The sequence below is a fragment of the Olea europaea genome, unplaced genomic scaffold (assembly GCF_002742605.1).
Source record: "Olea europaea var. sylvestris unplaced genomic scaffold, O_europaea_v1 scaffold1031, whole genome shotgun sequence".
Lineage (NCBI taxonomy): Eukaryota > Viridiplantae > Streptophyta > Magnoliopsida > Lamiales > Oleaceae > Olea > Olea europaea.
This window is the reverse complement of record NW_019227643.1, coordinates 164,550-178,422: the sequence shown is the minus strand read 5'-3', so window position 1 is coordinate 178,422 and position 13,873 is coordinate 164,550. Positions and strand designations below refer to the sequence as shown.

The following is a 13,873-nucleotide window of genomic DNA, read 5'->3' as shown; positions in this document are numbered from 1 at the left end:
ACCACCCCCCCCCCCCCCCCCCCTTTTTTTTAAATTGTAATTATTTTTATAGAATTTAATGACATAATTCATAAAAGCTAGTCAAGTCCCCAATTTATCTTTTTAGTTTTTGGACAAGGGTATCTCAATTTGATACAAAAACAAGTAGGAGGTCCCGAGTTCAAGTTGCACTTCCACTCATTTATAAAAATATGCACGTCTCATGTCTGCGCATGAGGACATGTGTTCAAGACGTAATTTAACACATTCCTCTCCCGTTAACACATTAAGCCCCTGTTTGATAGGGATTAAAATCAGATTTATAATAGATTTTGATAAAAGTTGATGAAATGTGTACTTGAAAAGTTGTGGGTCCCCTAAAATATGTTGTTAGAATTAATTATTAAATTTGACTTAGATTAAAATCTGAATTTTAATTTTTACCAAACATGGACTAAGCTTTTAAACGAGTTATTAAAAACGAAGATAGTACTAATATATTTGTTAATATTCAGTGGATTTTTTGGGTTGGACCATTCGTTGGAGCTCTAATTGCTGCAATCTACCACCAATACATCCTAAGGGCAGGAGCCATCAAGGCACTGGGTTCTTTCAGGAGCAACGCTTAAGACAATTGTGCATTTGTTTGATGATTCATTCTCACAAGTACACGAAAGTGGAGAGGACCTTGAAAACTGCACATGAATTCCCTGTGGATATAGGGTTTCTTTAATTTTTATTCCCATCATTTCCCTTTTCCTCTTGTTTTGGATGTATTTAAGTTGTGTTGTATCTTCTCCCTTTTTCTCTCCTTTTAGGTGCTGCTCTATCTATGATGTAACTCTTCGTAAATAAGTATAATGGTTTGTGCTCCCTTCTCTCTCCCTCTCCCTCTCCCCCTTGATTATGTAATAGCCTGATTGAAAACGTCGTTGGTTGCACATCAGGGTGTAAATTTGCCTAGGAAAAAGCTCGAACCAGCCTGACTCGAGGCTGGGGACGAGCCCCATTCAGGAGCCAGCAGTGGCCCGAGTCAATCGGCTCCTATCACAGGCCATTTTTGACTTGAAATGAGCTGACCCTTAAAAAGAAAAAGAAGAAGGCTATAGGTAACTGTGTTGAAAAAAAAAATAAAAATTACATGAGTCGACTCGGCTTGATAAAGCTCGACTTGAGGGATGAGCCTAGATTTTTTTGGCTCGGGCTAAAAAAAGTTCGAACCATTTTTACTTGAGCTAAGCCTGAACCTCAAGTTTCGGCTCGAATTCTTGACATCCCTCTTAATTTCATGAAAGTAAATAAAGGGTAATGTAGAAATATCGAAAAAAGGACTAACCCCTTTGGAATCCACTCGAACCGAAGCTTTGTAAGCTTTTGTTAAGTTAAAGCTAAGACAAGATATAAAATAGAATCTCATTGTTCGAGCTGCTGGAAGCAGTCCGAGTCACCACTTGGACAACTGACTGATTGTTTTTCCAATGAATGGTTCTGCTCCTGTATTTTTCCCACACTTACGTAAGATTTAGATGTGATAAAGAGAGATGGCCTATCAATTCGTAAAACATAGTGTAGCTAAAAAGTCTACCTTTCCAGCTCATTTGTTCCCAAGATTATGGTTTCATTCCTAGAATATGCTTATACTCAACTTGTATATCATATCACCAAGTGTAATTAAACGACTCTAATTTTAAAAAAAAAAAGACCAAGAGGAAAGTGGCTTCTTCAAATTGTGATAATATGTATATTTAAACAATTTTTTAACTTTTTTGAACAATCATTAAACCTTTGTAGAATAAGACGTTGTTAGGTCAATAATGCTTCGTTATATGCTTTTTTAATCTAATGTCCTAATCATTCTTAGCGATTGATTAGCTAATCCACCTTATCTTGTCCATAGGTTTGACTTTCTAGTATTTTCTCTATTTTCGAAATAAATTATCTTAATGAAAATTGACAAGGATGTACAAAGCGATAAGGTGCCCATTATTGTCAACTCTTGGGCCCAGAAATTCGTATATAACTTAGCGATTTAGTAAAAACTTTCTCAATTCCTTTATCAACTCATTTATATATCGGATTCCATGCATTCCACGATTGAATTTTATTTAAATAAACCTAGCTAGAAGAATAATGCTCATTTGTAAAGTAACATGATGGTTTTCGAGATGGATGAAGAATAAGCCGACTCCTATAGCTTACAATAAAGATACGTTTGATCGCAAGCATATAATTTGTATCGAAAGAAAATAAATTCTAGGCAATCAATTGCCTAGAACTTATTTGCGTGAAAATCGTCAATTAAATGTATTTGATTGATTTTATTTTTTAACCTAAATATATTTTACTTGTCCGATTTTTATTGGTGGATAGATGAGAGAGAGTTGATATATAAGAAAGAGAAAGAGAGAATGAATTCAGTGGAAAATAAAATTATATTCTCCCTAAAGAAAACATTTTCCTTGATTTTGAGAAAAAATAGTCACATGACCAAAAGTAGGACAATGTTTTCGATGAAAAAAATGTCAGTCAAATAATATAAAAGTAGAAATTTGGGTGAAAAAAACATATTTTTCATGAAAAAATATTAACAATCAAATTCACCGTAACATTTATTGCCATGGGAATTTATTGCAGTATAATAAATAAATATTTTTTCTTCTCTGTGCGATCTAAATGGAACCATAGAAAACTAATTCATTTTATCGCTTGACGTCATGGCTCTATTAACGTCATCATAGCATAAGGACAGAATTCAATTTCCAAATCAAAGGGGCCTTTTTTTCTTATCTAATTTTCCCTTTTTTTTTTTTTTTGTGTTGCAATAATGTTAGTTTCATACATTGATTTTTCATTGTTCAAAATAAAAGGGCTTTTGTTCATTTTAATTGACACCACCTAGTGACTAGTCCCTTTCCTTTGAATGGTGGGTTTTGTTTGACGGGCCGTCCAGTACGCTAAATTGGCGCCCTCCTATTGGGGCGGGCTCAATAGGAGGGTGCCAATTAAGCCCCCCGTTTGGACAAGGCCAACGTGGCCCTGTCCAAACGCCCTGTCCAAACAGTTTTATTGTTGGATGATCGCGCTTGACATAGAAACTCAACATTTGTGGTGCTACATCAACAATCAAATAAATCTTACTATAATAGATTTTTGCCTCTTGAAACTCTTGTCCACCACCAAGTCGTTCACCTGCTATCGTGAGGGCCACAACTTCATCTACACTGTCGAGGATGGGTTCCAAAAATTTCAGTTCATTCAAAATCCATAATATAAATTTACACAATTATGAATTCATATAGATTTAATTCAATAATACACAATGTAATGGAGTAATGGGATATAGCCTCAATCAGGTTGACAAGCAGAATGTCAAGGTTTTTTCTTCAAATTTATTATATAGAGGGTAATATATTATTGATGATGGAAACGTGTCACTATCATTTTTCCTAACTTTAGTAGCGTGACAATAATAATTGATTCTATTCGAACTGGCACACAGTTAGTAGAAGTTTGAGATGCAGTGTACATTTTTAAAAGGTATGGACTTCCGACACAAATTTTCCTTGTTCTTATTGATTAATATTGGTTTGGTAGGGATTTTGATAATTGATTTTTTGACCGTTAGAGTTAAAGTGGATCCTACCATTGAGAGAAGAATTCAAAAATAACGATTGAAATAGTGAAATAAAGGTTAAAAAATTGATTTTAATTGGTTTAAAATCTGTACCAAAGAAGCACTAAAGGTTAAAAGTCAATTTGTCATTTTTAAAAATTGGTCAAATTATAATCAAAAGCTTGCCTTTAGGTCAACTAATGAGTTTTTGGAAGAAAACTATCCAAAGGTCCTTCTACTTCACGTTTGAAAGGTTTGGGATATTTGCTACAATTTAAAGGTTATGGACTTATCTGCACTAATTTGTAATGTTTGGGCATCCGCGCTAAATTTCCCTTATTTTTACCATTTAACTAAATAATTATAATCAAGTTAAAATTCAAATTGTTTCGTAATTTTTCTGTGATAGAAGAAAATATTACAATTTTTTATGATAGCTAATTAGCTATTATCATTTGTGGATCCAGGATTGAAGGTCAGTTAAGGTGACCATTGACTGTCGATCGTAATAGTAAGGTTGTTCATTAATATTTTTTATACTAAAAGCATCTTTAAGAGATTATTTTTAAAAGCATATTCTATCATTTAGAGAACATTTATAAATTTGGAGAATTAAAATTTTTGAAGCACTCCAACAAATTCTTTGTATTTAACATTTAACTCCCAAAAAATATTTATTATTTTTCTCTATTTTTTATTTTAACTAAATTTTCTCTAAATTATTTTATTATTTTCCAATATTGAAAATTGAGATATTTTAAATGCATTTAGTTATAGAGAATGAGTTTGGCTCTCCAAATCTAGAGAGCCAAACCCGTTCTCTGAATTAAAATATTAATTTAAGGAGTCTTTTGCAGCGTGATTTTAAAGGTTGACTTTTTAAAATAGAGATCATCTCATATTTAAATAGTGTCTTGGAGATAGGGCCGTCAATGGATTAAATTTTGATTCGAATATAATGAAGTTAATGGGAGATGAATTTAGAGTTTCAATCTCAATATGATAATCTGTTAACTAAATAAATCATATATGGATATATGTCAGTTCGATCTAGGGTTGGCTCGGCTCGGCCCTTAATGCCACGAGCTTGGCTCGTGCTCATGGCGAGCCGAGCTTGTGGCTCGTTTTCAACGAGCTGAGCTCGGGCTCGGCTCGTTGAAATTGGGCGAGCTCGGCTCGTGGGCTCGCCTACTTTTTTTTTTTTTTAAATAAAGAATAGAGCTTTAAAAATAAAAAGTGTTAAAAAAATAAAAAGTGTTAAAAAATACAAATAATTTAACGAAAACAAATTTTTATTTTTTTTATTTATATCATATTGTAATTTGTAATACTTTTTATAAAGTATAAAATATTTATATAATGAAAACGAATTATTTTTTGAAATACATTTACAAAAAATATATTTTTTTGATTTCTTTTTAAAGTGAATAAATAATAGAGTTTTAAAAATAAAAAATGTTAAAAAATACAAATAATTTAATGAAAACAAGTTTTTATTTATTTTTATTTATATCATATTGTAATTTGTAATACTTTTTATAAATTATAAAATATTTATATAATGAAAACGAATTATTTTTTGAAATACATTTACAAAAAATATATATTTTTTATTTCTTTTTAAAGTAAATAAAATGTAAACCCTCATCCTTTATCCGGGTTTGGGACCGGCTACATCAATTTTAAGTAGGCGGAGTTAAAAATTGTACACGAATAATTTATTGTAATGTGTACAATTTTTTAAAGAAAATTAAATTTAAAGATTAAAAAATAAAAAAATTTGATTAATATAATTAAATCAAATATCACTTACCTGACGACATGTAATTTCAGCGTATTTATCTTATAGTCGAAAATGAGCGTCCTGCAATTCTTCACACACATTAACGCTTCCAAAATATTTTCTTTCAGTCGGCTCCTGACATCGGTCAAACCCTTTTACCTGCACTAAAAGCAGACTCCGAAGCAACAGTGCTAACTGGAGGTGTCAATAGATCTTTCGTAATTGCAGAAATAATTGACCAACTTCTTTTATACTTTCGCCAAAACTCAATTGCTTCTTCTGAAAATTTTTTAATTGTTCTGTCTGTTGACATATTATGATTGAAATAATCAATTAATTCGACAGGCATCGCATTGTGAGTTTCGGCCGATGTTTGATGAGATGCAGATGTAGACGACATGGCACTAGATGAACACATTGCAGTTGCATCATATCTAAATGTATTAATGCCCTGAAATAAATTCATTATTTTCGCAGCATCTTCTTCAATTTCACCAGAAGGAGTAGGTGCAGCAGAGGGTACCCGACTAACATTCGCACCCATTCTTTCCGCATATAAATCATACATTCCACATAATGTTTGCTCTAAATTCTTATAGGTGATAGGTGTATCAAGTATTAGAATTTTATTGATTTGATCAATTACGTATTTAGTTCCTGAAATATTATATCGGGGGTCCATTGCATATGCTAAAGGAAATAACATAGACAGTTCTTCCAAATATTTTCTAAACTTTAATTCCATAGAAATTAAAATTTCATTAAAAGCAAGATCATTTTTATATTTATGGAATGTTCTTGCAATTATATAAAGGCGTTCAAGCACCATACAGCTTGTGGGATAATAAACGCCAGATAAATTCTTTGTGGTCTCATAAAAAGATGTCAAAAATCGTTTAACTTTCAAAACTAAAATCCAATCGGATTCATTTAACATACCATCGTCATCACTTCTAATACGTGTATTGTTATAAAAGTCAGTTATTATATTTTCGAAACTTTCACATGATTTTAATAGCAAGTATGTAGAGTTCCATCTATGACCTACGTCGCTAACAATATATTTTAGCAGTCATCACCCCTAGTTCAGCACAAAAATCTTCAAATGCTTGTTTTCTACTAGAAGAGATCGTAATATATACTAATGCATTCCTAATCCTTTGAAATCCATCCTTTATATATTTTAAATCATCTTACACAATTAAATTCAAGATATGACACACACAACGAATATGAAACAAATACCCACCAAAATCAGGTTGAAGTGTCCTACACAATTTATCGACGACTACCTTATCAACACTAGCATTATCAAAAGTAAAAGATCAAATTTTAGTCTCACAATGATATTATCTAACAGTACTGATAATAGTATTATGTATATTATTAGCATTGTGAGGAAATTCAATAATGTTAAAAGCAATAATTTTCTTATACATGCACCAAAGTGGGTCTATATAGTGTGCGGTTGCAGCTATATATATGCTCTTTTATTAACCCCTTCCCATATATCAGAAGTTAAGGATATAACACCTCCATATTGTTGCAAATCCATAATTAATTGTTGTTTTGAATTATTGAAATAATTTATTGTATCGGCACGAAGAGCGTTTCGACTTACCCCAACGTACCTCGATTATAGATATTCTTTCACGAACGAGAAGAAGTGTTGGTTGTCTGCAATAGCCAGAGGCAACTCAGTGGCGGCAACAAATTTCACCATTCCGGTTCGAGTATCGTCCTCCAAATACACTCACGTGGATAGGGGTAAAGTTGTAGAACTGGTGCCTGGACTGCCAAATTGCAATTGTGTTTGACCAATTGGAAGAAGTCCATGTCTGGCTGCACATGATTTGTAGTGGCGGTTGAGATGAGTGGTACCAATTCCTTTTTGCAATGCCAATCTTTGTTGGCAGTATTTACATACTGCTTTAGATTCTGCAAGGCCATCACGACTTTTCTCGTTGAAATCAACTTAAAGTGATCCCAACATTTTGCTTTTTTTTAGCCTTTCGCTTTCCCCTTGCATCTGGGATATTTAATTGCTGATATTCAACTTCATGTTCCACTTCGGAAACGTTAATATCATCTAAATTAATTGGATTGTGGCTTCCCTGACCGTGAATGTGAACATCTTCAGGTATTGATATGTCATTTAGACCGGCAAATTCATTTGGAAATTGACTTTGCGGCGTCCTAGGCGATTCTCTATGATGTGGCTCACATCCTGTATCAAACAAGCTCTCAACAAATGAATGTTGATCCATTTCTGTGATTGTTTATGATGAAATCTTGACTAGATGAATATAAATGTAGTGAGATTGTGAGAATTGAGAATTGGATGAATTGAAATTGTAACTAATAAACTGTAAAAATTGAATTAATTTTGTATATTTTGCGCCACAAGAGAGTAAAAACTCGATAATTGATATAATAAAAGAGAGTTGAGAGGATTGTAATCTTGGAAGAGCAATGGATATGAAAAAAAATCTTTGGGAGAAGGGGATATTTATAGTAGAAAAAGGAGCGGGGGAAATAAAAAAAATAAAAGAAAATTCAGTGACCAAACGATCACTGAACTCACTGAATAAAAGTTCAGCGACCGTTCTGGTCACTGAATTTTCATTGAAAAGTGACCAAAACGGTCACTTTTGTGACTGTTTTGGTCACTGGCTGGACGAGCCGCCCACGAGCGGCTCGTCGCTCGCCTCCCGGCGAGGCCCGCTCGACTCGTGAGCAGCCCATGAGCCTCTTTTCCCCGAGCTGAGTAGGTGAGCAGCTAGCCGGCTCGACCCAATTGACATCCCTAGTTCGATCTGATAACAACTCTTGCGCACTCTTTCAAGGGTGGCTGCTTCTAGGCAAACCTCCTGTCTCTGCACCCCTATTTCTTTTTCTTTTCCACAGGGATTAGGAGATTGGATCTAGCCGTAAAAAGAATACTTGGTATCGATAGATAGATCTATTGAGAAATGGATATTGATTTGGTTTCAAGATCTATGAACCCAAATCTTTGGGGTTGCTTTTTCCAATAAACGTTGGTTACATTTCTTGCCCCTATCTGTCGCGGATACCTTTGTCGTCTCTTCTATCTATGGCCTTTATGCTGTATCATTTTCATTTTTGGTAAATTTACCAAGGGGTATAGTCATAGTGATCCTCCCAAAGCATTTCGTTGATTACTAAGCCCTTCCTTGTCTCTGGGTGCCTAGGTATCAGCAGACCGAGGCTTGTACATTCAAGAATGAGCGAGCTTGGCCTTCCTTAAGGAACGAGGGTTCCTCGAACAATGTAATATTTTACACCGGGTAAATCCTTAACCCTTCCCTTTCTCAACGCATTTATTTAGACAAAGACTCCGTTTTTTTCTCTTTACTTGTTCAAGGATCATTTCATGCATTATGTTAGGTATCAAGGAAAATCAATTCTGGCTTCCCGATCCGATTTATTATAATAATATATTATATTTTTTATATTATCACATAATTTATGACACAAAATTTTCCATTTTGAAAATTGTATTATACTTTTCACGTAATTTTTAAATAATATTATATAAAGTATAATATTTTTATTTCAAAATTTTGAAGAGATTTAATTTTTAATTAATTAAAATAAGATAAAAATAATAATTAATTTATTGATTAGATTTACTATAGTAATTTGTTTTATAACATAAAAAACTAACAATTAATAAGTCCAAAATAATTTACCTTTGTTCCAATTGATATTGTTTGTAATTAAAATCTTATTGAGATCCTGATTTTTAATGAAAATAATAAAGTAAATTAATAAACACTTAGAATTGACAAATGATTATGATTAGTATTCCACATTTAAAGATCATTAAATTATTAGAAGATGATAATCCTTTAAAAAACTAGTATATCACATTGGAATATCACAAAAAAATTCCAAGAGGAGTCTCCTAATATAAGAGTTAAAAGGAGCATCACTTGTAGAGGTGGGCGCTTTAGAATCGAACCGAACCGAACCGAACCAAAATTTTCGGGTATCTAATAAATGGAACCATCGGGTCTAAATATAATTATGGAATCGTTTGAGTTCGGTTCAGTTCGGTTCGATTCGATTCCATACTATAATTAATTTTTTTTAACATTTATAACAACATTATATAAATACAATTAATAACACATTCAATGATTTTGGAATGTAGGGACCAGTAGACTATCTTGTTCGAATGATTGCTACGGTCAAAGTTTCGATCGACGGAGGTCACAATTTCGATCAGAGGTCACAGTGTCGGCCAACGATTATATAGGTTTTGGAATGTCAGCGAGGCTGTGAGAGTTGATATAGCATTATGCACTTTAGTGTAGGTGTTTAGGGTTATTTAGTGAGTTGGATCTTATTGGGCTAAGAAATGAAACAATAAAATGGGTAATTGTGCCAAAAATTAAAAAATTAGAAATGAAACAAATTATTAGGTCAAAAATTTAGATTTAGAAATTGTTAATTTGTTTAGAAAAAAATTAAAATTAAAATAATTTGATTTATTCAATATAAAAAAATTAGAAAGATTCGGTTCTTATTCGGTTCTTGGTCTAGAATCGAGAATCGAACCGTACCCATCGGTTCTCAATTCAGATATCCGTTCGGGTATTTAATTTGATAAGAATCGTCGGGTTCGATTCGGTTTGGTCGGTTCGGTTGGGGAGATTTGCCCAACCCTAATCACTTAGATAAAAAAATTGATTTGCGCCTTCTAATATAACAAGTGAGCCTATCAATATAGTTCAAATATTTTTTAAACTAAATAAGTAATTTAAATATTGTTGAAGCTACGATTTTCAATGAAGAAAATAAATAAAATTTTTATTTTTAAAATTTTTCAAATTTGGATCGGATATCCTTTAAGCATAGCTAATCGGATATGAATTTAAAATTCAAATATATGTGAGATTATTGGATCGAATAATTATTCTTTACTGATCGAATCAAATTTGAGCAGATCCGATCCATTTATAGTCCTACTTGGAGATGCTCTAATGATGCTATTAAACCAAACGATCCCAATGCGAAGGGGTTGACCTTGTAATTTCTGATATCATATTAACTATTAATTGTTAAATTATTAAATTAAGTTACTCGTCCATCATTTTAAGTTACCCACGAACTCACAAATTCCCCAATTTTCATAAATCATCACAATTCACATAATAAATCTCTAATCAAATAATCAATACATAAAATAGGGATAATTGCAACAAAAGTTTCAAACCTTTGAAACACTATCAACTTTCCTCAACTCTTTCAATCATTGTAGTTGTCACTCCTAACCTTTCAAACCGTTGTATATGAAGCTCTTTTGGATGGCTTTCATCCAAAATTTCATTAGTTGACCCACAAAATAATTTTGACCATATTTTAACAATTTTAAAGGATAGAATGGTAACTTTTCATTTTCCTATTATAAACTATGAAAATATTAAAATTTAAAATTAAATAAAAAAGAAAGAGAAGGAAAAATAAACCGAACTTCTTCCCCAACCCACCACGCACTAGCTGTCCCAAATAAATCCATTTGGCACCACGACGTTCTTCTTCTTTGTCCCTCCATCTTCGCCACCACATGTCGCCAACATGGCTGTGGACTCGTCGTTATTTTTCTATCCTCCATCTCAAATTCTAATCAAACTAGAATAACATCATCCCACCATCGCCGCGTAAATCGCTACCACTACCTCCTCAAACCCATTACAAAATTTCCTTACCCAGAATCTACCAATCTGCATAATGAAAAAAAAAAAAAAATCATATGAATGTGTTCATGGAAATGGATACAAGAAATAATTGCATTAATGAAGTAGCATAACTTTAGAAATAACAGTCCACTTCCCCCCCTCTTTTTTCCTTTTGGCAGCAAGTCGCTTAACCCTTTTTTCCCCTGCTAGCAGCAATCTGCTTCACATCCATTTTTTTTCCCCTTTTGGCAGCAATCTATTTCACATCCATTTTCCCCTCTTATGCAAAGGCAAAGTGGAGAATGTTGGATGAATTTTGTGAATAGCGAGGCCGAAATAAGTATAATGATGATGACAAAGTCGAGGCAAGAGTTGGACTCTTTGTCCTTAAGTCGAATTTGCCCCGCAACGGTGCCTACGGATTTCGGCAATCAACTCCCAAGATACAACGGCTACACTTGTGTTTGTAGCACTCCAAAACACAAGTACAACGAACCAAATTTAGGCTTGTGTACTCCAAGGATGAAATGAAGGAAAATCAAAATAAACGAAATGATTTTGATTTTGGATAGAAGAGAGGATGAGAGATGTTTTGCATATCAAATTTTTTGTGGAATAGGACACCCAAAGGGTTCTATTTATAGACCATGAAAGGGTGTGGACGAAATGGTTGAGGCCAAACCATGCACCCTTTCTAAACAATGCACCTTTATGAAAAGGTCGATCCCCGTTTGTGCGCCCTGAAGCGGCGAAGTGACAAACAATTTTGCCTAAACAGATTGAGTCGAGCTTTTGAGTATTTGGCCGAAATCGATACGAACTTTAATCGATTTTCAATTCTCAATTTATTTAACTAATATCCAACAGAGAATCTACACATTCACAGATAAATGTAAAAATTTTTAAGTTCAATTAGTTAAATGGGTAGTGCTAACTAGAAATGATGATTTGCGGGTTGAATTAGTGAAAGGGTTTTTGCTTCCAGGTTAAGCGATCGTTACGGGTTTTGTCATATGCAGTGGTGGTGGCAATTGGTGCGGGGATGGTGGTTTGATGTGGTGGTACTGGTGGGGCAATGGTTGTTCGATCGGCATTGGGAAAGTGCTTCTCTTGTTTGATTATAAGCAATTAACTAATTCGTGCATATCATCATAGGCGATTTTCGCCTAAGCATAGATGAAATAAGAAGGAGAAGCTAACATTATTCAATCAAGTATTGATTCGAACTAACATATGGAGAGAAGGCCATTCCTTCTTCCTTATAGCAGGGAAGAGGTGATAAGCTAATTAATGGACTAACGATCTAGGGGAGTTGACATGATAGATGCACTTCATATGAAGTAAACGAAGGCTATCCCACAGTCCTCTTAAGTACACCTCTATTAGCAATTAAGAATTATAATTTTGTCGACAACGGCTATGAAAATCATAGACAATTTTATATCTCTGTTTTTTAAATTACAATCCCTATCAAACTACAAATGATCCATTCATAGTGACAAAAAGAAAGTTCAACATAGGGGTGAATAAGATTCGGTTTGAACAATTTGAGACAAATTTTAAACCAAACTACTTATTCCAAACCAAACCAAACCACTTCAATAGTTCAATTTCTAAACCAATCCAAACTACTTTTTTTTCTTCTTTTTTTTCCGGTTTAGTTCGGTTTAAAACCACGTTTTAACAAAGAAAAAAAATTAACATATATCAAATAAGTTAAATCATAAATATTTGTTTAAAATTTTACGTTAAAACATAAATTGTATCATTAAAAAAAAATTACAAATCAAAGTTATATAATTATAATCATTATAATGCAACATCATATAGATATTTTAAACTCTTAGTTGATAGTAATGGGATCCATCTGCAACTGTAATACACGGTTCATATCTGCAATTATAATACATGATTCATTATCTTCATAAATATATAAATATAGTACATACATTCATTGATTACAATTAACTGACATAAAATAACTAATTAAAGAAAATGAATAAAAAAATTCTAATAAAATAATACCTAGCTATTGTGACTTTTATGAATCATCCAATGTTTCTAGTCCATCTAAATATAGGCGAATTACTTTAGAGAGCCCGACAATTATTAGAACAAAATAATATAACTACCAGTAAAAACATAGATCATAATTACCAAAAAATAAAAGAATTTGGATAACCTAACCGGAGTTTAGGCAAAATTTGAGAAAATTATTAGTAGAAGAAAATGAAATGTGCTAGTTTGAATTAAAATCTAAATTTAATTGTGTGCTCAATTATGATGAAGGATCGATGAATATGGTTTAATAGCAGTTGTCCAACACTTTACTCAATTTGAGAATTTTACATTCACAGTTGTGAGGGCTAATGGATATTTGAATAAGATTTAATTAATTAATTGAGATTTATAATTGTCGAATTAAGTTTAATTAAATTATGTCTAATAAGGAAGTATCTTTTTAATTGAATTGCGTTAAGTTTAATTGGCTTAAATAAAATTTAGACTAATTTATTTTCACTTATTTTCTGTTTGTTTTGGTAAACATAGGCAATTTGAAACGGTTTGCAAAGATTAAATCAAATAATTTCGAAACGGTTTGGTTCTGTTCAAAACTAAAACGTTGATGGATCCATGTGGAATCAAACCAATGGTTTCAGAAAAATGGTTTCGATTCGATTTTACAATTTGGTAATTTCATTGTTCAGCCCTAGTTCAACATGATTATATGTGTTCTATTCTTGTGACTTGGAAGGTTCACTCCCCCCCCCCCCCCCCCCCCCACCACCTCTA

The 13,873-nt window shown here is 32.8% G+C and overlaps 1 protein-coding gene across 1 annotated transcript in view; it reads left to right on the top strand.

Annotated features, from left to right (window-relative positions):
• Positions 1–861, top strand: part of LOC111372815 (aquaporin PIP2-2-like) — a 2,296-nt gene extending 1,435 nt beyond the window's left edge. The window contains exon 4 of the mRNA XM_022995223.1: positions 495–861. Within this exon, the coding sequence (XP_022850991.1) occupies positions 495–608 (114 nt within the window). The 3' untranslated portion in view covers positions 609–861. The remainder of the gene's footprint in view (positions 1–494) is intronic.
• The last annotated feature ends 13,012 nt before the right edge of the window (positions 862–13,873 follow it).